This window comes from Scomber japonicus, chromosome 3 (assembly GCF_027409825.1).
Source record: "Scomber japonicus isolate fScoJap1 chromosome 3, fScoJap1.pri, whole genome shotgun sequence".
Classification (NCBI taxonomy): domain Eukaryota; kingdom Metazoa; phylum Chordata; class Actinopteri; order Scombriformes; family Scombridae; genus Scomber; species Scomber japonicus.
Genome location: NC_070580.1, coordinates 24,022,923 through 24,048,408, shown reverse-complemented (window position 1 = coordinate 24,048,408; position 25,486 = coordinate 24,022,923). Strand labels below are relative to the sequence as shown.

General features: G+C 37.9%; 3 protein-coding genes across 6 annotated transcripts; 1 reads left to right on the top strand and 2 right to left on the bottom strand.

Annotated features, from left to right (window-relative positions):
• The first annotated feature begins 7,899 nt into the window (after nt 1-7,899).
• tarbp2 (TAR (HIV) RNA binding protein 2) lies at nt 7,900-12,479 on the top strand. 3 transcript variants are annotated; one of them, XM_053316368.1, is made up of 7 exons: nt 7,900-8,089; nt 8,604-8,918; nt 9,161-9,230; nt 9,396-9,513; nt 9,633-9,760; nt 10,057-10,252; nt 11,348-12,479. In XM_053316368.1, the coding sequence occupies exons 1-7, from the start codon at nt 8,037-8,039 to the stop codon at nt 11,503-11,505; spliced, it is 1,038 nt and encodes a 345-aa protein (XP_053172343.1). In that variant the 5' UTR covers nt 7,900-8,036; the 3' UTR covers nt 11,506-12,479. The 3 variants fall into 3 exon arrangements, with proteins under 3 accessions (XP_053172343.1, XP_053172342.1, XP_053172341.1); XM_053316367.1 differs by having other exon boundaries at nt 9,615-9,760; nt 11,351-12,479; XM_053316366.1 differs by having other exon boundaries at nt 9,615-9,760.
• A 916-nt stretch (nt 12,480-13,395) lies between these two features.
• On the bottom strand, nt 13,396-17,505 carry LOC128355968 (protein ITPRID2-like). Of its 2 annotated transcripts, none has more exons than XM_053316359.1 (5): nt 17,414-17,505; nt 16,935-17,143; nt 15,577-16,817; nt 14,355-14,442; nt 13,396-13,655 (listed from the first exon to the last, which is right to left on the bottom strand). In XM_053316359.1, the coding sequence occupies exons 1-5, from the start codon at nt 17,458-17,460 to the stop codon at nt 13,564-13,566; spliced, it is 1,677 nt and encodes a 558-aa protein (XP_053172334.1). In that variant the 5' UTR covers nt 17,461-17,505; the 3' UTR covers nt 13,396-13,563. The 2 variants fall into 2 exon arrangements, with proteins under 2 accessions (XP_053172334.1, XP_053172335.1); XM_053316360.1 differs by having other exon boundaries at nt 13,396-13,649.
• Nucleotides 17,506-17,689: 184 nt separating this feature from the next.
• LOC128355974 (protein TESPA1-like) lies at nt 17,690-22,694 on the bottom strand. Its single transcript, XM_053316370.1, has 7 exons — nt 22,463-22,694; nt 21,237-21,424; nt 20,850-20,892; nt 19,850-19,890; nt 19,259-19,312; nt 18,379-18,418; nt 17,690-17,803 (listed from the first exon to the last, which is right to left on the bottom strand). The coding sequence occupies exons 2-7, from the start codon at nt 21,379-21,381 to the stop codon at nt 17,752-17,754; spliced, it is 375 nt and encodes a 124-aa protein (XP_053172345.1). The 5' UTR covers nt 21,382-21,424; nt 22,463-22,694; the 3' UTR covers nt 17,690-17,751.
• Nucleotides 22,695-25,486: the final 2,792 nt, after the last annotated feature.

Genomic DNA, 25,486 nt, shown 5'->3' with positions numbered 1-25,486 from the left:
TTCTTTTAGCCATAAGACTTGATGAGTAACACAAACTTACAATAAATTACCCCAGGGAATTTCAACTTCCTGAGAGACTCCCACTCTTTAAAATAATAGAACACATCATGATGTGTTCAAGAAAATGCTAATGAATCTCCTTTCCTGCTATTATCTGGTCCTAACTGAATAGTCAGGTGAAACAATGGTGTGTGCTGACATATAGCCACAGGCACGGGTGCCTACTACTCCCTAACAGTGAGCAATGGGCGGGGGTTTTGTGGGAGGCATGAAGCAGGACAAAAGCACAGGTGTCTGCAGGTGTGACTGGGTCTCTGTGGAAAAGCTGGGGAAGAAAGGGAAAAGAATGTAAGCATGCCCAGAGGCTCAGCAGTCAGGCTATAAGTAAAAGCAAGATAAGGATTTTTGGCAAAGAGGAGGGTAAAGTGACCTGAGTGAACCATAACATGACCTGGGGAACAGTGGAGGTCAGGTTAACTAAAAACAGGGGTTAAAGAGGAAAACATAACAGATAAGAAAAGGGCAAGAGGTAAAAAGGTCAAGCTATCTCACAAAAGTTTATGCTTATCATTTCTAGTCATCATTTACATTGTCAAAGAAAGGAAATGACACCATGTCACAAAGAAGTACAATAGATGTTTATCCTCATGAAGTATCATCCTGTGCTTTTCTTCATTTATGCACTAAATTCAGTTCACTTTGATGCAACATGCCTTTAGGTCCAGCTGATGCAACAATGTTGTATCTTACTGCACTATTTCCTGTCTCTCCTGACCAAATAGTGGGACTTCCACGGGCAATCTTTAAGTGCTATTCATATTTGCAACACTAATAGTACACATGTCGCAGCTTTTTCTAGGCTGGAGCTGTCTTTAAACTTTAAAGGGAATTCTCCGCTTACTGCCCAATGCACCAAATGCGGTACTAAATGAGGCCATTTTGTTTATAGGAACTGTGGGAGGGTTGTGGGTGACTCTGTGCCCCTTTAAAAAGATAATATGCTTCCCATTTAATGGCCTCCGGATGACAAATTGCTTCCAGGGGAAAATGAAGTTAAGAAAATTGCATGTGTGACACGTAAAGACATATCCACTCTACTTAAGTGTGTTTGACATCAGATGTTTGACATCCATAATTCAATTATACACAACAGTAGGTCCTGTTAGGATTTTTTGAACAACCGCATTTGCCCATAAGGCATGGTTGAAGCACATATTTTGGCTCTTTATCTCTGATCCCGATTATTTTCTATGCTGCCCTTCATCATCATATAACAACAATGCAAGTGTCCTGATGATGATTAAATATTCATTGGACATACAGATTTGAAGGGTGCAAAGGAATGAATTTTGCCTGGATGTGCGCACACTTGGTCCCTCTCATGTGCAGTTGTGAAGGCAGTAAAGCTGGCATAGTTTACTTGTGCTTGACCAAAATGGAATCTTTTTTTCACTGACAAGAGGAATAGTCCTGTATCTCTTATAGATGGTTGGAAAAACCCTTACAAAACGGATGGCCCATTATAACCTAATAGCATTACAAATATCTAGAGCCTCCTATAAACTGTTCTTTCCTTTTGAAAATGCTTACTATCTTGATGGTATTCTGAGTGACATACAGCCCAAACTGGTTTTGGGTTCTTTCTTTCTTTCTTCCTTTCTTCCTTTCTTTTTTTTCTCCCTTTTTTCTTTTTTTAAGCTCAAGCCACAAAATACTTCCTTGGAACATTTAAAGTGAAGGGATTTAAGAGAGACAGTGCAGAGAAGGGGTTCTGTATATGTAAAGCAAACAAACAAAAAAAAACACATCATAAAGAAAGGGTAGCGAAAACGTGCTCAGATTGACCTGCCTCTGAAAGTACAGCAGTAAGTGAGAAAATAGAAGGTAGCCAAATAGCAAATGAATCTGGATCTGGATCAACTGAGTGAGGAAACTGAAGAAGGAAAAAGAGGAAAGAAGGAGAAGAGAGAGAGAGAGACAGTGAGAGAGACAGAGAGAGAAAGAGAGAGAGTCAGAATGCAGAAAGAGAACTGAGTGATTTGGGTTGGAAGCGGGAGCAGGGAGCCAGGGTTGGCAGGGTTTTGGTGGAGGAGTGTGGTGGTTCAGAAGTCCTCCAGCGCGAGGCGCCAGTGTGTCCGGCGGGGGCCCTGACCATGAGCTGCCTCACCCCCCCTGAGCCACGGCCACAAACCCCCTCTCCCCCTTCACCACCAGCACCACCACCCATCCAACCCAAAACCCACTGGCAGGCAGCGCTTCACTGAAGCTGCTGCTGCTGCTGCATGTTTATTTAATATTCTGAAGAAATTGAAATATCTTTGTGGGTTAACACACATACATACACCATTACATATCACTCACCCGCACACACACACACACACACACACACACACACACGCACACACGCACACACACACACACACACACACACACACGCACACACACACATACACGCATACATTCACACACATTACCACCACAATATATAAATAAATAAAGTAGAGTAATAATGTTCTCTTGATCTGTGGCCAAGAATAGAGTTGGAGAAAATCTTTTCAAATGATGTTTTCAGAGGCGTAGAGGGAGGAGCGTGAATGTCTGACACTGCATGTTGCCTGAGCAGGCAGCATGTCTCAGTCTGACTCCCACAGAGGGGAGAGAGCATTAACAAAGTGGTTGACAAACAAGAAATAGTTCCCATGTGACAGGAGCAGAGTAACTGACAGATATGTATGTATGTTTGCTGGCAGAGTTAAATGCCTGTTCCATCATACATGGATGGCGCTGATTCTATGAATCTAAGCATTTCACATGTTAAGCAATTTAGCAGCTCTGAGTGTGTGGTCTGTAATTGAGAACATGTATATGAGGTGTTTGTGAAGTGTTAAATGAACAAATGTGCATGCCAGCCTTATTCTTAGTGTGCGTGTCTGTGTGTGTCTGTGTGTGTGTGTGTGTGTGTGTGTGTATGCATGCATGACTACACACACATCCAAAATGAGTCTCTGATCATTACAAAGCAATTCCTTCAGACAGAAATCCCTTAAACAGCCTTGGTTTTGGGCTTCATGCTATCCCCCTTCTGTCTCCTCTCTCCTCAACAGCCACCAACCACTGCTGCTGCCAAAAATAACACAGGAGCGCCACTCGAACCCGCGCCTCACCACAGCACAGCTTGGCCGCAAGAGAGGGATCAAAACACACACAAAAAAGGAAACACATCATATTGTGGAAGGAGGGAAAAAGAGCATTCATACAGCTCCACGCTTGAAGATATCTACTGATGATTTTGGCAATGAAAGAACCACACATACTAATGCACCGGGCCAAGACAGGGGAAAGAAAAGTGTGTTTGTGGATGCGTGTGTGTGTGTGTGTGTGTGTGTGTGTGTGTGTGTGTGTGTGTGTGTGTGTGTATGTGTGTATGCATTCTGGATGAAGTATATTGTAACTCCTAAGACAGTATTAATTTCTGATCTTATTCAGTCGATGATTTAACCACTAGCTCCATAAAAACACTTACATTATCATGTTAAAGGTCAATAAATTAGGGCCTTCAACCAAAAAATGAAACCCCGGCAAACAAGGCAAATTAACGCTGAAAGTATGAATAATGAACAGTAGTGGGGGTTTACTCTGGTCACAGATAAATCATGGTGCTATGATTGTAGGTTTGGGAGTTCAAATGGGAGACAACTTTACTTATTGTCATGGCCAGCTCACTTTGTGTTGCATTTGGCAAAGTGTGCTTATCCACACTGACACACTGATGCCAGTGAATGAAGCCATCAGAATCCGAGCTCTACTTCAATGTTGTCCAGCAGGGGTTTACGAGCAAACCATCAGAGGATTAATTGTCAAACCACAGAAATAAAGGAAATGATGGAGAGGTGGAAAAAGTACTGAAATATTTTATGGAAGTGCTGCTAAATAGTTGGGCAGGAGGTTCTAAGCTCATAGGGCCCAAAGGATTTTAAGGGGCGGCACAATTCCCCTGAGTACTGACCAAGGCAAACAGATCCAAAGTACAAAAATGGACCCAAATTAGTAGAGCTGTCAATCTGTAATTTTAGCTATAATCAGTCTCATTACTGGGACGTTTTGCTTACTTAACTATAAATAAATGCTCTCTTCCTACACACTGACACACAATCTAATTTGACTGTATGACAGGTTAGATAAATCTACTGACTTTACATGTCTACATTGTAACATTTTATCTTTGTGCTCTGTTTTGTATGTCTGCTTGATTTTTGATTTGAGTTGACACATGTAAACACTCCTATTTAACTTTAGGATAATCAGTTGACTAAATGTACTATTTCTAATAAAATTACTGTTTCCACCTCGGTCTGTCGTGGAGATGACAGGTGCCAGACACCAAGAGGATTCAAACCACCGACAGGAAGAGCCGTCAGCTGAGCATAATCAATGACTGACTGTCCCCCTCTTCTGGATCCACTCTGTCATAACACATTAATGCAAAGGAGCCAAAATGCAATTATACTTGAATTAGAGTTGCCATGCAAAACAAACGCCCTTTAACTGCTGTAGCCTACAATTTAGTGAAAACTTAAAAAAAAAAAAAAAAAAACGTATTCTCATGCAGAAAACAGACCTATGAATTGCGGCTACTTGCCTTCTCACACTAAAGAAGATTAGCCTGACTGAAAAAAACAGTCACACACTAAGAGAGTAAACTGCAGTAGCCTACAGATAAGTTACTAGTACATTTTGTCAGATTTTTACTAACAGCATATGTAATGATTTTGTGTTTTGTGCAGCAGTTAATTGTTTTAAAACCGTGCAGGGACGTTTTTTTAATTAACACTGAGTAGATCTAATTACCTTTTGTAATTTAACGCCAAGTTTAAGGAAAGTATTACTGTCCTCACTACTTTATTTAGCTCTAGTATTCGATGTTAGGCCTACTTATGTAGCCTATAATTTTGAAAGCACGACATTGAATTTTATTGGTATAATTATACATTGGTAATTTTTCCACCACTCTCCAGTCTGTCTCTGACTATTCACCTGATTGTGTTGTGAAGTTGAAGCGGTCATCAATGTCATTTTAAAAAAAGTTATGTATTTATGATTTGTGAATGTACATCAGGGCGCAAGGCTGTGAGAACTTGCCACATCAGCGCCAGTCGGTGTCAAAACCCAAAGCATCTTCAGACCAATGAGATCTTTTTTAGTGCTTTGTTGAACAATACATTTAACAATAACAAGGCAAGTCAACCATGGTATTAAAATGCTTTATAAAACTATTGAAATAAGAAAATAAATTACTAATACATCAATTGTAAATAGGCTAATTCAATACAATAAATGAAGTTCAAATGATAAATTAACATAAATTGTTTTTTTAATTTAAATTCAAAGGTTAGTAGGCTAGTTCAATTATTATATTACTTCTATTATATAATTACTTCAGGGACTCATAATAAGCATTGAAAATGGGTGAGGGTTTTTTTATATGAATTTGGTTGTATTCATAATGTTTTGCCATTTTGAGAATTGTCTTAAGCAACATATTTTCTCATTTCTTTTTTCCTTCTTCTTTACTGACATAAGACACAATTTAAATTTACTCCACAAAATGATCATTTACGAAATATCAAAGTATCAAAAAGCATATGCTTTGCAGAAGAAAGGAAAAAAATAAACAAACTAGGGGAAGTCAGGGGAAGATACAGTTCATACAAAGATTTTGAACAAAACAAAGATAGTTTTTACAGCCTTTGGATTAGAGGAAAATTGAATTGAACCATGCATTTTTTTTGACTTCCTTTATGAAAACCAAGAAGATAGGCTTTTAAACCTGCGAATGTTCTTTTATGAATATGAAATTTAGCCAATCAAATTTAAAATTGTATGGTTGGTAATTTATGTTTCCAATATAAAGTTTTCATCAATAGGCCTAGCTGTTGATAACATTTCTCTTTTGCAAACAGGAGATTGAGTCCTTTTTTCATTTTTTCCCCTTCATTTATGTCTCTATTCATTCAAGTTACTTTTGGATTCAAATTTCCTTATTATGGTCATGGTCCCTATTACATAAAGTATGGTCTTATTTTTGAATGTTGAACTTAACAAAAGTGAAGTTGACAACTAGATTAAAAAATGCAAACATATTCACAAAGCCAGATTTCTTCGGTTTCTTCTAAACAAACATTTATTTTATGTTTTCATCATTCAGACATTCTGTGATTCTGTAGAGTCTGTAAAAACAAAAAAAAAACTTTACAGACATCTGATCTCTTGAGAGACATTGTAGTCAACACTGCCAGAAGATTGATAAATAAGGAGATAGTGGCTTCTGTCATACGTATGTGTGTGTGCGTGTGTGTGTGCATGTGTGTGTGTAAATAAAAAGACAAAGTAAGAAAACTTTGTGCAACACTAAAACAAAAGCTTAATTAGTAGGGCCAGTAGTAACAGGCAACAAAAACAGCTGTATATTTTAGCAAATAAGAATACTTAAAGTTTGATGGACACATACAATAGCAAAAACTAAGGCAGTTACACCCTTCTTTGAACTTAATTACCTTGAAACACATAAAACACATAAAAAGACTTTCCTGAACAGCAGTCTTCATGAGCTACACAGTGGAGATGGAATATACCACTTTACAAGGGGGAGGGATGGTCCAAGTGGTTGTAAGATCTTACTGCTGCATTTGATATTATATTACAGATGGGAATACTTAATTAGCATTAAATAAACAGCATTAAGCGTGTTTAAGTGCTGTTTATCAGATCAATTTTAGTTTGCACATGTTAACGATGAAAAGTTAGACTTTAAACTTTTCTTTCCACCATAGAAATCCATTAACTGGATCAGTCTAAACCACTGTGAAGTGAAGTTATCAAGTTGAAAGATGTTGATTTAAATACAACCCAGCATGTAAATTGCCATGTGTACTGCCATTTAATGCATGCCTTTTTGTTTGTGCTTTTTGACTGACTATTGTCCTCTGACTGGGGATGGATCGGATTTTGATTTCTTCCATATTTGTAGAAATGTCATTCCCTTAATATCTCCTCATCTGGAGAACAAATGAAAAAAAGTAAATGTCATATTTGTGCTGTTAAATGTCATTATGACCCAAACATTCTGTCAACTATAGGTTATTAAACATGTAAGAGCAACTACAGCAACAACTGTGATTGCACTAATCTACAGTCTGTGTATGAATCACGTCATGGTCAGATTTACCATACGAGCCCAGGAGCCCTGGAGCAAAAAGGGACCCTCAATGATGGGAGGAAAAATTACAATTTTTCCACCTGACAGAAAGGGTTATAAAATGAAAATTTCCAAAAGAGTTCATGCACTGTGGTTAGGTTGTATTAATGAGTGTGTGAGAAAAATGATCAACTAGGGGAAAATGGACAGTGACAGAAGTAACCAAAAGCCCAGCAAGGCTGCCAAAAGAAAGACAAAACAAAAGGAAAAAGAAGGGAAAGAAGCAGCCGCAAACTTTAAAAAAAAAAGTACTGTAGATGAGTAGCTTTTTCAAAAAGGCTAAAAAAGAAGAGGAAGTTGCATGCCTAATACAAACTAAGACAGATCTGCTGTGTGCCAACTCGACCAAATAACTATATTTTTCATTGATTGTACCTACACCTATTACTACTCTACTACTCTTACTATAAAAAATCATGACAGACATTTTTGGGACCCCACCTAGTAAAAACTTAGCCCCTATCTATAAATCTGTAGTGACAGCCCTGCCTCGCATAATCATAGATTAGATAGGACACATGAATGTTCCTTTCAGTCCAGTAGGAGGCGGTGATGCAATATTTAGGATGCAAACTGCTTCTAAAAATCAGCGAAGAAGAAGTATTTAAGCTCGACCAATGAGAGCTCGTTGTGTGCGGAGGGAGGAAGCTTCGTCTGCTCTGTGCATGTTGTCACCTCATCATCTGGCTGGGAAAATATCATCTAATGAAAGCAAGTGTCTGTTTTGGTTGGGGGGATTTGGTATCCGAAACCCACCGGCTCTGTCTGTGTGAAATAGGGAATGAACGACGAGACAGCATCGGACAGCTGGAAGAGAAACTCCGGGTGCTCCAGGTGAAGCTAAACTAGCTAAGCATGGTAGCTAGCCTGGGACCAAATCTGGGGATAACTTTATTTTATTTACACATTTTTTGACACAAAGTTACTGGTTACAACTGAAAATCTGGCTGATGCAATCTTTACTCACCTAGCAACAAAATAACATGTATAAGTGAATGTGACACAGAGAAATGTTGCCCAGCATCAGTTCACTGTCATTAATTAAACTTTAATTTAATGGGTTTTAAAGTTTTTATTCTAACACATACACACAATTAATATTACTCCAGTCCCTGTGCAATAAGATATAAAAGAAAAAAAAACACGTTAAATGTGTGGTGAATAATAAATAAGTATGTGAAGGCAGATCAAATGTGTCTATAAAGGTTTGACTGTGTTTGCCTAATTTCTCTGATATTCTTATATCAGAGAGATCAATATGATTGATTGACTGTCATCATGAACTGAACCCTAACCCATTTACTTGACAATCATTCTAATGCAGGTTATTCTTTTATTCTTCAAATAGTATTGAGCAAATGCTGGCTGTGAATCCCGGAAAGACGCCCATCAGTCTGCTGCAGGAGTATGGAACGCGGATAGGTAAGACCCCAGTGTATGACCTGCTGAAGGCCGAGGGACAGGCCCACCAGCCCAACTTCACGTTCCGTGTCTCCGTTGGAGAGATCAGCTGCACCGGCCAAGGGCCCAGCAAGAAGGCAGCCAAGCACAAAGCAGCCGAGGCTGCTCTGAAGATGCTCAAGGGAGGTCTCGGAGGTCCCGTTGGACTTGGTGTTGGAGTAGACGGGTTTATTGGGGTTGATGTGCCTACTGATGGAGACAAGTCAGTTCCCTCTCTACTGTTTAAATTTATTTCCATTGACTGTAGTTAAAATGATACATTGGCAGCTACATTAGAAGTGAACCTTTTGGATGAAGCATTGCCTGATCTCAGTATGCTCAATGTATCTGGCTCACCATGAGGCATATTGCTGCCTGATATGTAGAATCATTAAGGACTGAACACGTGCTTGTAGTTTCATTACTTCCTCTTTTGTGTTTATTTTTATCTCCTCCTCTGTGCAGCTCTCAGTCAGAGATGAAGACTTCGGGCAATTCTCAGCAATCTGAATGTAACCCTGTAGGAGCTCTGCAGGTGATGAAACAAAGATAAAGCTACTGTGGTTTATAATTAATGAATACTGTAATACTGTCAATGTTTAGCCAGTCCGTCCCAGTTTTCAACTTTAAACATCTGAAATGTTTAAACTTGTATTATTTTTTGTTTGTGTAATTATTTGTCAATGTGACTATCTGCTAGGAGTTGGTGGTGCAGAAAGGATGGCGTTTGCCAGAATACACAGTCACCCAGGAGTCTGGTCCAGCACATCGCAAAGAGTTCACCATGACCTGCAGAGTCGAGAGATTTGTGGAAATTGGTAATTGCTCAATTAGAGCCAGTATCAAGCATACTGTTATACTTAATGAGGTTTAACTAAATGAAAATCAGTAAGTCAAACACCTGCAAGATGACTCACAGTTTCCTGTTCCTCCTTAGGAAGTGGTACGTCCAAGAAGCTAGCCAAGAGGAACGCAGCAGCTAAGATGTTGTCACGTATACACGATGTCCCAGTGGACCTGAGGACCAGCAACGATGCTGACGCAGAAGATGACACATTCACCATGGTGAGAAACAAACTTGGTCTGTGAAAACCATTTCACCAGTTGACAGTTATGAGGAGCCTGCATGTTGAATGTTTGTCATCATTAGAGGAGGGACACATTACTCTGTAGCATTTTATTTAACCCCAGGTACTTAAAACACTCCAATTGTTTGCGCTTAAAAACATATATGTAGAGTACTGTAAGTTCTGCACTTGACTCTTGTGCACCATTCCCACTTCTCTGTCTCATGAATCTTGCAGGCAGATAATGACAGTGTCCATTAATCACTATAAATCTCATCTCTTCTGCACACAAAGCATGTGGGGAGCAGAGCTGAATCGGGTAAAAGTAAAGGCTTCAGCTGCACATGGGACTCTCTACGGAACTCTGCAGGAGAGAAGATCCTCCAGCTCCGTACCCATCCTCTGGGCATGCCCTCCGACTCTAACTTCTGCTCTTTGCTGAGTGACCTGTCCACAGAGCAGTGCTTTGACGTCAGTTACCTGGACCTTGGTGAGTCTACATGCAGTACAGTAGCAGATTAAAGTTACACACAACACCCCTTAAGAGGAGTATGAAGTCATGAATATCTGCATGCATTGAGAACTCTTTTTTTAGTTTGTCACTTGCCTCGTACTGCTTTCACATCTGGTTTACACCATTTGCACAAGCTAAGACTTGTAAAGCATTATGAGCATAGCTTGATACAGTTATTTCAAAAAACAAATGGCATGTCGTTTGTTGAATGTTATCAGATATGGAGGAAGTGACAGGCAGCTGTGTGTTATCACAGTTTTGTGCACATGAGCCATTTTATCAGTGGAAAACACTTCAGACAGACAATTTCAAAGATGGGTTTATGTTTGAGTTATTAGTGTTTGTAATTTGCATTGGATTTTGTTGGGGAATCAGCTTCCAGTGAGTTTATATGAAGTCTGTATAAATTGAGATCAACACACTTGAATTCACATGATTAATCAAGTAAATATGAAACAATGGGTTCTAATTTTATCAAGTAGAAATACCTCTACCGGTTCACTGAGTTTCTTGTTCTCAGAGTTACAAGACTTGTGATGGGCTACTCTCATTATTTTACACTTTACATAAAATATGAATAAGTAAGTGATGAAAAAACTGGTTTTGAAAATAATTTGTAGTTACAACCATATATGTATTTAGAGGTAAATACATTTGCAGTTTAAAAGAAAATCCAGCATTGCAGGTATTTGAGTTACTACTGTACTTGAATATGAATGTAGTCATTGAGACATTTATGGTGAGAAACAGACTGAAAAAGGATCGTACCTGTCAAACCCCTAATCTGATTTAAAATGGAGATAATATATATCAGTGAAATGCCACTGAAATATACTGTATGGATCTTTTCTGGCCAATGGATGTGGAGGATAAGACATATTATCATCTACTGTCTTATTATATAAAAATCCATTTTATACTACATATTATGACTACACTATGCTATATATTATAAGATATCTTAGTCTATCTGAATTCTGATGTTGTAGCAAGCTGCAGAAAAAAAATCAATACTAAGAACTTGTCTTTCTTGATTGTTTGGGTTTTTTTTCTTGTTCATCCTTGTTTCAGAAGAGCGCAGTCTGAGTGGCTTCTGCCAGTGTCTGGTGGAGCTGTCGACACAGCCAATCACAGTGTGCCATGGCTTCGCTCCGAGCATAGACGCTGCTCGCGCCAACGCGGCCCACAATGCACTGCAGTACCTCAAAATAATGGCTGGAGGGAAATGACAGGCCTCATCATTTTCTTCCTCACAGACTAAAACTCATCACAACAATGTGCCAGGATGAATTTCCACTCCAGACGACACTTATCTCTCATCAGTGAAATGGTCGTAGCGCGTGTGATGAGTTTCACCTGAATTACCTCAGATTTGGAAATGAAGACTTTTTTTTCTGTCCCCAAACTAACCTATGGAGCCCACCATCATCATCATATTGATATTTATTTGTTGCCATTGAAGATTTAGTTGCCCAAAAACTCATTTACCCATCACCCTGACATTTTGCGTACAAATTATTTGTAGTTTTTTTAAAATAATTTTTTGTTTGATATCTGCACCCAGCACTGTATTTTCCTAAAATCTTTATCTGAAAATACAACCGGTGCTCTTGCAGTGAGTTCCCAAATAACTACTCACATATGCCGGTGCAATAAAAAGAAGGGTTTGTAGAAATTGGGATTGTGGAATCCTCCATGATTGGTGCTTTGTTTAATCTCTGTTGACGTGGATCAGTGCAAGAAGAAGTTTCCCAGCCGTGCTGATGAATTGTGGAGAGAAAAGGACTCTTCTGCATAAATATCAGAGGATAAGTTTTAAAGACTGCCCCTTCATACAGCTTGTATGAGTATTGAAAATGTGACTTTTGTTGTGATCATTTCAATTTTAATCAATTGACATGTTTTAAGATGTAAAAGTTTGGAAATTAAGCCTTTCTTGTCATGTTAGTAGAATTATTAGGAGATATGAAAGCTCTAATGTGTGCAACTCCTTTCTTCATACTGTAGAGTTCCTTGCAACAGTTGGCCAACTCTCAACAAGATCATCACAGGTTTTCACATTCATAAACACTACAAAAGAAATAATACCATGTGTTTTTAATTGTGTTGATAACTGACAACTGCACACATATTACAATTGAATGTAAACCTTATTAGTAGTTCACACATGTCGGTGTAATTATCGCAGTTTCAAAATTAGCCTTCTTTTAGCAGACAGTCTCCATGAAATTTATACATTTCTTTTGGTGTAAAACAAATGAAATTCATGATCGGGCTGAAAGAGGAAATAATCATGTGAGTCTTTGATAAAGCCTTTTTTGTGTTATAACTAATGAATCATTAAACAAAGCCTTACTTTTGACTTTCAAGATTATTGACCAGGCAAATAAAACCAACACATATTTTAATGTAGAGTCCAAGGTTTTTACCTCAAGACAAATTGTGTTCATTATGCTGAGTTTGTAATGTGAAACCTGTGAATTCTATTTTTTTTCTTCTGTCGATTTGACCTTGATTCCTGTAATATTATTTCCAGATTGTATTCTCCACCTACCTGTAGTGTCTTTGTGTGAGGTTTAATTATTATCTTCATTACCGTAATCACAAAAGGTCTCAGTATTGAAAATGGTAGAGTCGGCACTACTTTAAAAGATGATGTCCTTTGCACAATGTAGGCTGACAGAGTTCCTGTCCTGTAGCAGTGTGCTTGAGGTAATGTTGACCTCCTTATCTGGAAAGCCAGAACAGCATGTTTTTCTGATTACTGAAATAAGGAAGTTGTGGGTTTTATTTTAATTGAATTTAATGTGCTGACACTCTTGACATCAATTCTGACATTAAACTCCAGATACTCAACTCAAATGAACTCAAATGTGAGCTCCATGTCAAAATGACTGTTTCCAATAAAGCTTTTTTTGTTGTAAACTTTACTGCAAACTGTCGTAATCAAATTAGCTCCAAGTTCTGATTGAACCTGCCAATGTAGTCAAATAACGTACAGCACAACACGCACAGCATATCATCAAGGTTTTATTTACAGTATGTATATTCAGTATAAAATATATGCTTTGCATATTCTGAACTTTTCTCATTTAAAAAAAATCTACTTCAGTGAAGGGCCTCTGAAACCTCATGGGACCAGGTCTTACACAACCTTTAAAGGTATTTAAATGTAGTCGGTTTCACTGAAACACTTTCCAAATATTTTATAGGAAATTCTTGTCCTCAAGTCTGCTGGTGACAAACATCCCTTCGATGTTTGTTTTCATGGATTTCCAGGTTTCCTGTCATCTGTGATGTCTGTCTGACACAGGGCTGACTTCTTCATCTGCGTAGCCACTGCTGTCTGACTGAATACTGTCACCCCGGGCCACTGCACCTGGACAAAGACACAAATACAGTCAGGGAACAACTCCATGTACCGCTTCACAAATGCAGCTGCAGTTTGACCTGAATATACATACAGGATATACACATATAACACACAATTCCCAATGACAAATGCATCTGCACAATTGCACCTGTATACATAAGTCTCTTTGAGTCAGAAATACTTTCACCCTTTTTTTTTTTTACAAAAATCCATCTTAACTGTAAAGTCTCTGACACATTTTGTCTGACCTAAATACAAGACAGGTTAAATGTTCAGGTTCAGCAAGAACTTTTGTTCTCATTCAAATTTGTGTCTTTCTGCTAACATCCTCAATGGTGAGAAGTGCAGGCCTATGGTTACAGTAGCTGTTACAGAGGTGACAACACCACCTCTTCTTCACTCGTAGTTTAAACAGAATCTGCTATTTGGTGGCCACACAAACTGTATTACACCTGCAACAATTAGTCCATTAATAGATTGGTCAGTTGACAGATAATTAAAAGGCAACTGTTTTGATAAGTGATTGATCATTTAAGCTATATCTTAAGCAGATTAATCGATAATGAAAACTGTTGTACTTACTGCCTTTGAACTAATGTTTTAAATCACACACAAATAATAATAAAAAAAGAATATATATATATTCTTTTATTATTATTATTATTCTTTATATATATATATATGTTTGTTTTTAATGTACTGTACCTTTATATTGTTGTTTTGTGGCCAATGGTGAGGTTGTTGTCCTTGTAGTTTCTGATTGTCCAAAATCTTCCTCTCCTGCACTATGCACCTATTGAGAAAAATAGTAGTAATTGTATATTACAGATTATACTGTATGTCTTTTTTTGACTTGTATATAAATAGAAAGCATACTATGAAAATGTTATTCAACATCAGGGCTGAAGATATTGTTTTATCATCAAAATCAAAGCGTATGCTTGCAAAGGATTGCAAAGGATGCTATATAATAAGCTAAACTAGGCCCATCATAGTCCATTATATTTACTGATGTCAGTGGCTCTGTGTTATCAGTAGTTCATTTTTCATTTCTTATCTTAAAAACAAACAGTCCGCTCCATCTGACAAATAACATGCATGCTGTTCTTTAGCCTGGTGTAGTTACATTTTGTTCGCTTCGCCTGCAGTAAATGCAGAATCTAAATCATTTTGAAAATTGACTAGCATAAAAAACAAGCATTTGTTGTAAAACACGGAAAATGGTTTCTAAAGATGCTGTGGAGCAGCAACAGACACTCAACACCACAGAGAGTACATATGACACGAGAGTGCCAAAATGAACTGCCATTCAGTGAGGCCAAAGTGTGATCTATATATTTATAGTTATTAAAGGTGAAATGTGTATAAAATATTTAAAATTGAACATTGTTGTGCTTCAGAGATGTCCTGGCCTACATTTCATATTCAAAATGTCTTTGTTTGGCACAGATACCTGCAAAAACTGTGTCATTCATTTCAATATATTTTTAAATGAAAATGTGAATAATGATGATATCAAAATCAGAATCCTCTATAATATCGCAAATCAGTCAAAATAATCGCAATGAGAAGGTTCTTTTTCAAAACTTTTCAGCCCTAATTTCAATTGATGAATATTAATATGAAGCTTCATTTTTCCTTCTGAATCCTTTTGCCAATTTCATAATTAATTTCATGGTGATCACACACTCAAGCCTAGATAGATGGGTGAATACTGAATACAAATGTTAATCAGTCTGATTAAATCTTTCCAGATAGAGCAACATGCTTTAAAGTTGAATGCTGCATATTTACAGTATCTGGTAAAATTGTGCAACTTTCCTCCTTAATTTTAAAATGTATTTTTGTTTATTGTTTAAAAAAAAAAACATCATTCAGCCCCGAAGTCCACATGTACATGAGAAGTTAAAAATGTTGACAACAGTACCTCCTCCAGCTCAAAGGAGTTAACCTGTTGTAGGTTATTGGAGTTGTGCCCCAGGGCCTGAAGAGTCAGTGGGATGAGATACTGGTTCTTGCTAGAGGACTCCTCACCAGTCTGAACACGCTTGGCATTTGAGGTATGACTGGAATGTGGTGTGTTCAAGGAACAGGAAGAAACTTTGTCACTTTCCCAGCCAGTCACAGTGATGCAGTAATGGGTGTAGCTACCATTAGGGTCAAGGACAGGAACTGATCTGGATACATCCACCTGTGTGTCTTCCCCTGAAGAGGCAACATCACCTGAGCCTGTGTATGAGTCCTTATCAGGCTCAGAGACATTTGTTTGAGTCATGTTTTGGACATGAGGTCTCTGTGATACAGAACATGATCTATCTATGCTTTCTGTCCCAGAGGAGCTATGAGGTACGGTGTTTGTTTTCACAGTGTGTGCGTGCTGATGGCAGAAAGGCGCCTGGTGTACACTCTCCACTATCTGTGGACAGATTAGGTCAAACGTAACCTTGGCAACTGGTTTCATATCAGCTGTCCTTGTGTCACTTTGAGGCAAACATGAGTCCAGCTCAGACTGACATGAAAGAAACTGATGATCTGTTTCTATCACAGTTTCTCCTGATAACGATGACGCCAGAGATGTTCTTGAACTGTTAATCATGCTTTGAGAGTCTGTTTTTTTGATGATTTTTTTATCATCATCAACATTATCTGTTGGTTTACTGTCCTGCATCTCCTCATGACAGATTTTATTTCCATTTACAAGATTGTCTGTGTCCTCCGCAGTCTGCTGTGTTTGCTGTTCTTGACCACTGTTACAGGACGTATCAACATCCGTAACCTGCCTCACATCCTCAGCTGAATTGCCCTGATTATTTACCCCCAAATCCAGTTTCTTGGCAGGCCCAGTCTTGGCCTTATCCAGCACTATACCTACAACGTCAGGGAGACTTGACCTTTTCCTAGGTGAGGGCTGTGGCGAGGTGGAGTCTGATCCACGAGGAGACCCTGTGTAGAGGCACATCTTGGAGACGGTGTCCTTCAGTCTCTCCACAGGAGAGCGTGGCTCGCTGCGGATGCAGTTCCTGAAGCGTTCAATCTTTTCCACAGGAGATGAGGAAAAGGTGAATTCTGGTGTGGCCAGTTTCTGGAGAGGGGTGCGGGACACATGGGAGTAGAGGGAGTAGAAAGCATTGGCCATTGCGGTGAGCACTTGAACTTGTCTGAAACGACCTGTAGAAGGAATAAAATATAAATGAATACAAGTACAACACAAATCCCAGAGCTATATCACCCCATCACACATCAAACAATCTACAGCAGAGTCATTTATTTAATCAATGGTCTTACTAGCGAGAGACAGACTAGGATCCTCCTCTCGTATCCGCCGCAGCTGTGAATCCAGAAAAAGACGGAAGTTGATCCCCTGAGCCTGAGAGGGGAAGGTGAAGAAGCGAGGAGGGATACGCACAGTGACCTGTGGCTCATCATAGCCAAAACCCAGCTCATACAGAGTCTCCTCTGCATCCTCTGAACACAGCTGCAGCACCTCAGATACACTAGTGTTCATGTGAGAATAGAAAGGGAAAAAGTTTTATCTTGGCATGTGGAGCACTTAAAATACAGTTAAAATGTGTTTTACCAAATAATTAAACATAAACAAATACATTAAAATGAATTATAAGAAAGACATCATGATGAAATACTAATAATAAATAGAATAAAAATAGAACCAGGAAAAAGAGAAACTTGGATTTGCAAAGCTATATCTTGATGAGCAGGTCATTCAAGAGCCAAAAGAAACCTAAGAGAATAATGAAGTGTCTCACCTTGATACAGTTTTACAAGTGGAGTTGGAGAGACAGCTGGAGGCCATGCTGTGGCCCAAGTTCAATGTCGGCAGACATAGTCCCTGACGAGGGGTGCTAACAAACATGGGTAAAGATAACAATATATTTTAAGTGTTAAAATGCATATGACACAGAGTTAACAATGCTGCAGAGTGAAAGTAAAAATCAGTCCGCTGAAAAACCTCACTTTGTTTTTGCTTTCCATTTGCAAATATTTAAAAGAGAAACTAAGTCATACAAAATATTTTTGCTGCGATACTATTTCAACTACCCTTTCCATTATGTTTTCATCATGAGGAGGGAAAAAGGTTGATGACTTACCTGGTGAGTCTGCTGGGTCGCTGTTTGATGGAGGGCTGCCTTGTGAGGCTTCAAAGTAAGCACAGAAAGAGAAAAAAGACAAATAACCATCCCCTTACTGGTCATTTCTTTGAGATTGTTTTACTATACTATTATATAAATGCATAAAGACAGGTTATTTCAAATATTATTTCAAAACATATAACAAGTCTGCATATAAACTTCTCCACATACCCACAATAAAATGATGAATAAATACTCTACTGAATCATTTTAATAGAAATAGTGTAATTATGCAGGTGTGAGCAGGCCCTTAAAAATATCAATCCACAGACCATACCAGATCCATGGTATGAATGTTGGACTGGAGGTGCAGTTTATATGCCTAAATACTGTTTATGGCTCACTTAAATTAACTGTGTCCTTGCAGAAAAATGTTAACGGACATGAAACTATTAAAACTTCTGTGCCCTCAATGCTATTTCAGCTCTGTTAGTGTGATGAGAAGAAGCTACATGGATTCATATACAATATATATGAACTAATATTCACTAATATTCACTTCATCAATGATAAAACATTCCTCTTGTGTTTTTTTGCATTGTGTCATTATTAATATCTTTTGGATTACAGTTGCTACTCACCCAACTCCAGGCGTAATGGCTCCACCACTTAACGCACAAGCTGAAACAGAGAACTCATTTCAGAATGGAAGAGAAATCTGTTGATATGCATCCCAATTATGTTTTCACATTTTTGTTGGAAAACTAATGTGTGTGTGTTGGGTGGGTTACCCTAGTCAATTCAACCTACAGTAACAGCAACTAACGGTGCACTCTCATTTTTTCTTTTTGTCCAAACATGTTGACAGAAGCTTTTATACAGCTGCAGATGTAATGAAACACGTGTAGGTCGTGTTTAATAAAGGGACACTGATACAAAGGGTGTATTGTTATGGATACTTTCTTGAAACAGAAGTGTGCTGCAAAATGTATTAAAGTTAAAATAACCTCAACTTACACCCAAGTAAGTACTAACATGTCCTGCCAATTGAATTATAAAATGATTATATTTACTGACTCCATGACAACTTTCATAATGTAAATATTTAGGGCCCTGATAAGGCTGCATACTGTATGTGTAAGTGTAGTTTCATATAAAAACTCCTTTAACTATCTAACAAATTATTAACTTTTGAGTAAATAGCAAAAAAGAACTTTCTGCTCCACACTTCCTCCTCTCAAAACATATCCTCCTTAGCAGAGGTGCAGTAGTGCTGTGTAACATTGGATGTTTCAGTGAAATATTAAATATATATTTGATATGCATAAATGGATTTGTCTCTTTGCATGTTTGTTACTACTATTACAGATCAAACTAACTTAAGTTTCAGCAGACAGTAAAAAGCTTTCTTTATGCACACTTTATTTTCCTTTACACCCATTTCCTCCTTTCTGTGTGTTTGGGTGTGTACATGCGTGCATGCATGCGTGCAGGTATGCCTGTGAATGTGTCTCCACTTACCATCAGCACCAAGGCTTAGGTCATCATCACAGTTGTTTGTTTTCAGCACCGACTCTGAGGGAAAGACACAATTAAAGCACTTTTAGACCATGAAATCTTTCTCATACGTGTCATCACTTAAGTATTTCCACTTCATGCTACTTTATAGTTCTACTACACTGCAAGTCAGAGGGAAATATCGTATTGTTTACACCACTACATTTATTGAACAGTTTTAGTAACTCATCACTTTACACATTAAACACTTGAATACAAAATATATGATGCAATTATCAAATATGATTAATATTGTAGGTCAAACTATTCAGTTAACAGTAAAATGCTGAAAATACAACATACAATATTATTAACACTCACAGTGGCCACTTCTTCTAAATACAAGTACTTGAACTTTTGATACTTTATATATAACTTGAAGTGACACTTTCAATACTGGACTTGTAATATAGTGGTTTTATGTTGCAGCACTGTTTAGTTACAAGTGTGTGGAAAGGGGTTAAAGACAACAGAAAAGGGAACTTTTCAACACAGGCGGTTATAAAAATGTATTAGGCAGTATGCATGCCAAACTTCATCTCAGTTTATACTCACCAAAACTCAGCTGCCTAGCGTTCTCTGAGCATCCCTCCAACCTGTAAGACATAGCAATATTTCTACTGCATAAATGTGCACAAATATCCAGTCAGTTTCATTTGCATGTCATTTCCTCTATCAAAGAAGTGATAGCGCTTCAAGATAACCTCATCTGGAGTACAATAGCAGCAGTATATGCGGGAGTATATGCTTAAGACAGTCACTCATATCTACTCCCTGATCAGCTCTCAACAGGCTGATGAAGGCTACACTTCCTCTTGCTGAAACGCTCACACGCTCGGCAGCATTAAAGTCAACACCTCCAAAGCGATCTGGTCATTTTCATGTTGATTTCTGAGAAGTAAGAACCATGCTGCCACTCCTTAAACTGCACACTAAGTTACTGTGATGAGACATGATCTATGCAGTATTTCACTGACCACTAATGCAGCTTCCTTGTCACTGGCTGCTATATGAGATATTTAATAATATGTGTCCTTCCTACATTCAGTTTCATTACAGGAAAAAGGAACTTTGTTTTTTTGCTATATAATTGTGTTAGTATAAAACACAAAGGATTTTAAAGGCTGAAACAACCACAGGATATAAGCTTGTTGAAGTGTTAGCATGTATGTCTTGACAATAAAAATGTTTGTCATCAACACTGCCATAAAAAGACAGCTCACAGTTGTTTAATTAAAGACTGTTAGATATCTTGAGAACAAAATTTGCCTTTTCTGCATATAAAGTTTGGAGCATTATGTTTTTAAAGAATTCAAAATATGTTTTCTTCACATGTGACTGGAAAAATGCATCGAATGCCAGCGTGGTGAAAACAATACAGTGGCTACCTTTTTGCACCGTCTTCCTGGAACACCTGACCTCAAACGACAGTTTCCACTTTCTACATACAATTGTTTGTTAAACCAGTTTCCAGTGACTGACACCTTGTCCTTTAAACCTTGTTAGTCAGAGCTAAAAATGATCATCTTACAACAAACATAGTAAAGTTACTCACCCACAACCCTGCAGCCAGCTCTCAATCTTTCCTGTGAAGCATCCTGTGGAAATCACACATATAGAACACTTTACTTTATGAGTAATATTCATAAAATAAATGACTTCTGGTTCTTCTAGTGGACTTCACTTTTTTTTAACAAACATACAGTATACACTCTAGATATCTCTCTTAAGACAAGTGTTAACTTCTGTAACACTGTATGTTTTGTGATTACTAAAAGAAGAAGTGATCTTAGTTTTAATCTGAGTCACTTGCTGGTTGGACCACTTCTTTTATTCCATTTATACTGTCAGAAATTAAAGTGCTGACATAATCAAACATAAATTGTAGATACAGGACAGATATGTGACTACATCTGTCCCATTCTGCTGGGTTTGAACTGACCCTCCGAGAAGACATCGTCATCAGCTGTAGAGGCAGAGGGGAGGTTACACAGTGGTCCATCAGGGTCCAGTTCCTCCAATGTGGGCCACTGTCGACTGCTGTTGATCCAGGCTCGCCGCCTCACTGTGGAGGACGGACTCTCCATGGCCTCAGTTCACAGACAGCTGAGGAGCACGGACGGGTTGAAGCTGCAGCAGCGAGAGAAGAGAGATGAAACATGATCAATATAGTTTTAACGATTTCATTGATGTGTTTGAAAAACTGAGGTAGTAACCTATGACGAAAACTACAATACAGGAAATCCTCCATTCATTTTATTCTTTCTAAATAAACTTTAATGAACAATTAATAAATCCTGACTACCTTGTTCATGACATGTTACAGAGACATATTCCTCTGGATGACATTAACTGACCCAGTAAAACTTATTAAAGCTACAACTTAAACACTTAAAAGCTAATAGCAGCCTCAATCAGTATGATCGTCATATAATAGAAACTGTAACAAAGAGCTCAACTACACCACACCACACCACACCACACTACACATCAAAATCAAGTCTGAGGTCAAATCTAAGTTACCATATTTGGCAAAATATACAATAAAAATGAGAGTAATGTAATGTAATGTAATATTTCTTCAAGACCAAAATGACAAACAGATAAGGTAATAAACGATATAAAGGGGATGACTGCAACCAGGGTAATAAAATATATAGTTGTTCCAGTAAACTAATTACTAGCTATAAAAAATGATATAAAGTGACATACAGTAGCCTAATAAAGGCAGACATGCAAAACACAGAAATACAGGGTGATCGGTGTATACCTCCAAATACCTTCAATTTAATACTTGGACTGGATGAATATTGAATGAATGTACAATCATAATTGCAAGTATATGGATTCTAATGTAATGTGTAGATGAACTGAAAAACAAATCCATCATATAAGACATAAATTGTGTATACTACTTATTATTATTAAGATAACATAACTTTTTCAAAATATGAATCAATGTTTCATAGAGATAATAAAAGTCATCCAAAATATAAAATACGATTTTAAGAGTATTTCTAGAACCTACCCTACAATGAAAATGTGTCTGGAGGTTTTACAGATTGTTAATTGACGTTTTAGCTGCAATACGTAGACGTATTCCGAGTTTTCCAACATTTACAACAAAAAACAAAGCGAACAGACTGTAGAGAAGAAAAGCAACATTACCTCCATCGACGCAGGTTTCACTTAAGTTACACTGGCGCTCTTTCTCTCGTTTCCTGTTGTGGCAAACTGAGATATCTGAAAGTTATCTGCAATCTTCAGCAAATTGTCAAGCTGCATCCAGCCTGTTCTGGTATTCACAGATAAAATGACGAGTTTCTTGTAAATTGCTCTGAAGCATGTCAGCAGATCCAGTCTATGTGTGTCTGAATGATCGCTGGTGATGTGCACTGTGCAGCTTGTAGGAAGTGACTTTGCATCTCATCTGAAACAACCACAGTTATCAGCGTGGGACGCAGCTGCGACACATCCTGCAGAAACAAAACCCAGACACACTCAACATGTTGCTGGAAATGTCAAAGGCAGGTAAAGGTTAACTATACAAAAGATGTGATGGAAACATAACAATAACGTGATATAATAAGCAAACACAGCAACACAATGACTTACTGTATTTTAAAAAGCAGAGTATCTGAATCAGAACTTATACTATTAACAACTTTTCAACATGCACACATAATGTAAGAATCTTTATTAATGACTATTAATTATTAACATTTAGAGTCTCAGCTGACAGTAACTTTTCCTATTGGCTCAGTTAGAAAGTGAAGCTATTCATCCTTAAGCAATTATGATTAATAATCAAGTGCTTCTTAACAATGGCCTAAACTGTATGGTATTTATGAACAGTACTAAATCCATTCTTTGCAAACTGTAAACCCTTTATAGAAGATGACTCATAATAAAGTACTACAAGCTTTTCTTATTCAATAGATGTTTTTTTATTATTCTTGTGCATATAGGCCTGTGAAAGCCCAATCCACATGGACTTATAACATTTACATTATTACATTATCAGACACCAAAAGACCTGTTGCCGTGGTCAGACAAGTAAATAACTCACACATAACTGCTGCAATCAAATAACTTTGTTTCTTGTTTTAAAAATAAAATTTGCCACAAAAAGGTTCTCCACCTGCAACAAAACTGATTTTGGGTTTAGATGGGTTAAAGCTACAGCATCAGAGAGATGATTTCACTGATTCTTCTGTCTAAATAAACTTTAATGAACAATAATAGAACCTGACTAACTTGTTAATTACATGTTACAGAGACATATTCTTCTGGATGACATTAACTAACCCAGTAACCCAGCTTAAATCAGTCTATCTGTCATATAATTAAGCTATAACACAGACCTCAAATATACTACACATCAAGATCAAGTTTGAGGTTTAAGTAAATCATAATTGTTATTTCAAATACAAAAATGCAGTAAAAATTTATGTATAGTTTCTTCAAGACCAAAATGATAAACATAAAAAACATGAGGACTAAAGGGTGACTGCATAGACATGAAACTAAACTCATGTTTTCATAATCATCCAACCAGAGGAACTCATCAGAAAGAAACGACATTTACTAAAAAGTGTAGAATTTAAATCATCATATAAAACCTGAAACTTCTTCTTTAATCTCACCTAAATCACATCAATCTCCAGGAAAGCCATGAAACCAGCTTGTTTCTATACATTATCTTATAGTAATCTATTTGACTATTCTGTGCACATTAATGTATAACTCCTCTGTTTCTCTCTACACTATGGCTGAGACAGTGTATTAATAATTTAGCTTTGTACCAAACATCAACAGACCATCTTTCCTCATACACAAGGGGCAATTTATAAACCTGACTAGTCCAAGGATGTCCATGATTAATATTTAAGTTAAACATCTTCCTAGTGAGCTGCTGTTCAGGCATGTTCACAATACTGGTGGTTATGTCAATGTATCATTTTTCATGAAAGCAATTATGCAAATATGACAACCTGTTCATCATTTTACAGATGTAAATTATTGGCTGCTAAATTGTGCTTCTTGCTCACCCAAAGAGAGTGACAGGGAACTGGTGCACCGAGCACTGGATGCCTGATGACAAAACATTCCCATTTCCTGTTTTTTCTCATGCAAATTATGCATATTGCAGTCAAATGTTATTGCGCATAGGCCAATGAATATTTGCACTGTATTTTTTTTTAATCTAAACCACTGATTGTATCAGCTTATCTGGGCAACATTACAGGTATCTGTGCAAACTAACACTAACTACAGTATTGCTTCCATGTAAACTTTGGCTAGATGTGTATACTTTTTTGTGTACTGTATAGTATCTCATTATTTTAGTATTTACAATTGTTTTAGTGTACTTTTTCTCTATTTTATTGCCATCGTCTTTGTCTGTTCTGGCACATGCACCAACACAAATGAAATAAAAGTCTACATTATAAGGCCTGATTATGTGTTTGTGTGTGCACTGTTAGAAATAAATAAGAGAAATAAGTCACATCTGTTTCTAACTTGAGGAATATGTTTGACCTGACAGCATTGGGGTGGTGCAGGCCTGGTCTGAGGATGGACTCCACCCTCTGTCCTGTTTACATGGGCACATGTGCTGCTTCTCTGACAGCCCCCTCACACATCCCAGTTATACAAGCCCTCCCACATGAGGACCATTTTCTCCTCCCAGTGCGGTATCAGCCACTGTGTGTGCATATGTGTGTGTGTGTGTATATGAGGGAGGGAGGGAGAGAGGGAGGGGGTCCCTTCCCTTCTCTTCCACCCTGGCCGACTCCTCCCGCCTCCTTGCTTGTTTCCCAGCCCACAAGGCGCCACCAGGGAGTGGCTATGGCCACGACTGAAACACCCGTCCCCACCTCCGTGTTCAAACAGAGGGAGGAGCATCTTTCATATGAGAAGTAATAAGTCAGTGTTTCTGCCAGAACAACTGGAAATATTCATGTTTTATTGAACCTATTTACTCATTACGCCTTTTAAGCGGTAAACAGATAACCCAACGTCAATCATACTCAGAGTTACTACCTAACATGCTTGGTACCGCCCATTTCTCCGCCTCTGAGCCAATCACATGAGTGAGTTGATACTTGTTGGCAGAAACGATCTTTCCCATTGGACCACAGCAACAATCCTTTGCAAGTAGCTCTCAGAGAGGTGCGCTTGTTTATGTGT

Excerpts from the sequence above, each read along its gene's own strand:
- LOC128355968 (XM_053316359.1), bottom strand. The coding sequence starts at position 17,460 with ATGGCCTCCAGCTGTCTCTCCAACTCCACTTGTAAAACTGTATCAAG. Across the intron at positions 17,144-17,413 it reads ACTTGTAAAACTGTATCAAG|TGTATCTGAGGTGCTGCAGC; the intron begins GTGAGACACTTC and ends CATGAACACTAG. Across the intron at positions 16,818-16,934 it reads TCCTAGTCTGTCTCTCGCTA|GTCGTTTCAGACAAGTTCAA; the intron begins GTAAGACCATTG and ends TTCCTTCTACAG.
- LOC128355974 (XM_053316370.1), bottom strand. The coding sequence starts at position 21,381 with ATGGAGAGTCCGTCCTCCACAGTGAGGCGGCGAGCCTGGATCAACAGC. Across the intron at positions 20,893-21,236 it reads TGACGATGTCTTCTCGGAGG|GATGCTTCACAGGAAAGATT; the intron begins GTCAGTTCAAAC and ends TGATTTCCACAG. Across the intron at positions 18,419-19,258 it reads CCTAAGCCTTGGTGCTGATG|CTTGTGCGTTAAGTGGTGGA; the intron begins GTAAGTGGAGAC and ends TCTCTGTTTCAG.
- tarbp2 (XM_053316366.1), top strand. The coding sequence starts at position 8,037 with ATGAACGACGAGACAGCATCGGACAGCTGGAAGAGAAACTCCGGGTGC. Across the intron at positions 8,919-9,160 it reads GTGCCTACTGATGGAGACAA|CTCTCAGTCAGAGATGAAGA; the intron begins GTCAGTTCCCTC and ends TCCTCTGTGCAG. Across the intron at positions 9,231-9,395 it reads ACCCTGTAGGAGCTCTGCAG|GAGTTGGTGGTGCAGAAAGG; the intron begins GTGATGAAACAA and ends ACTATCTGCTAG.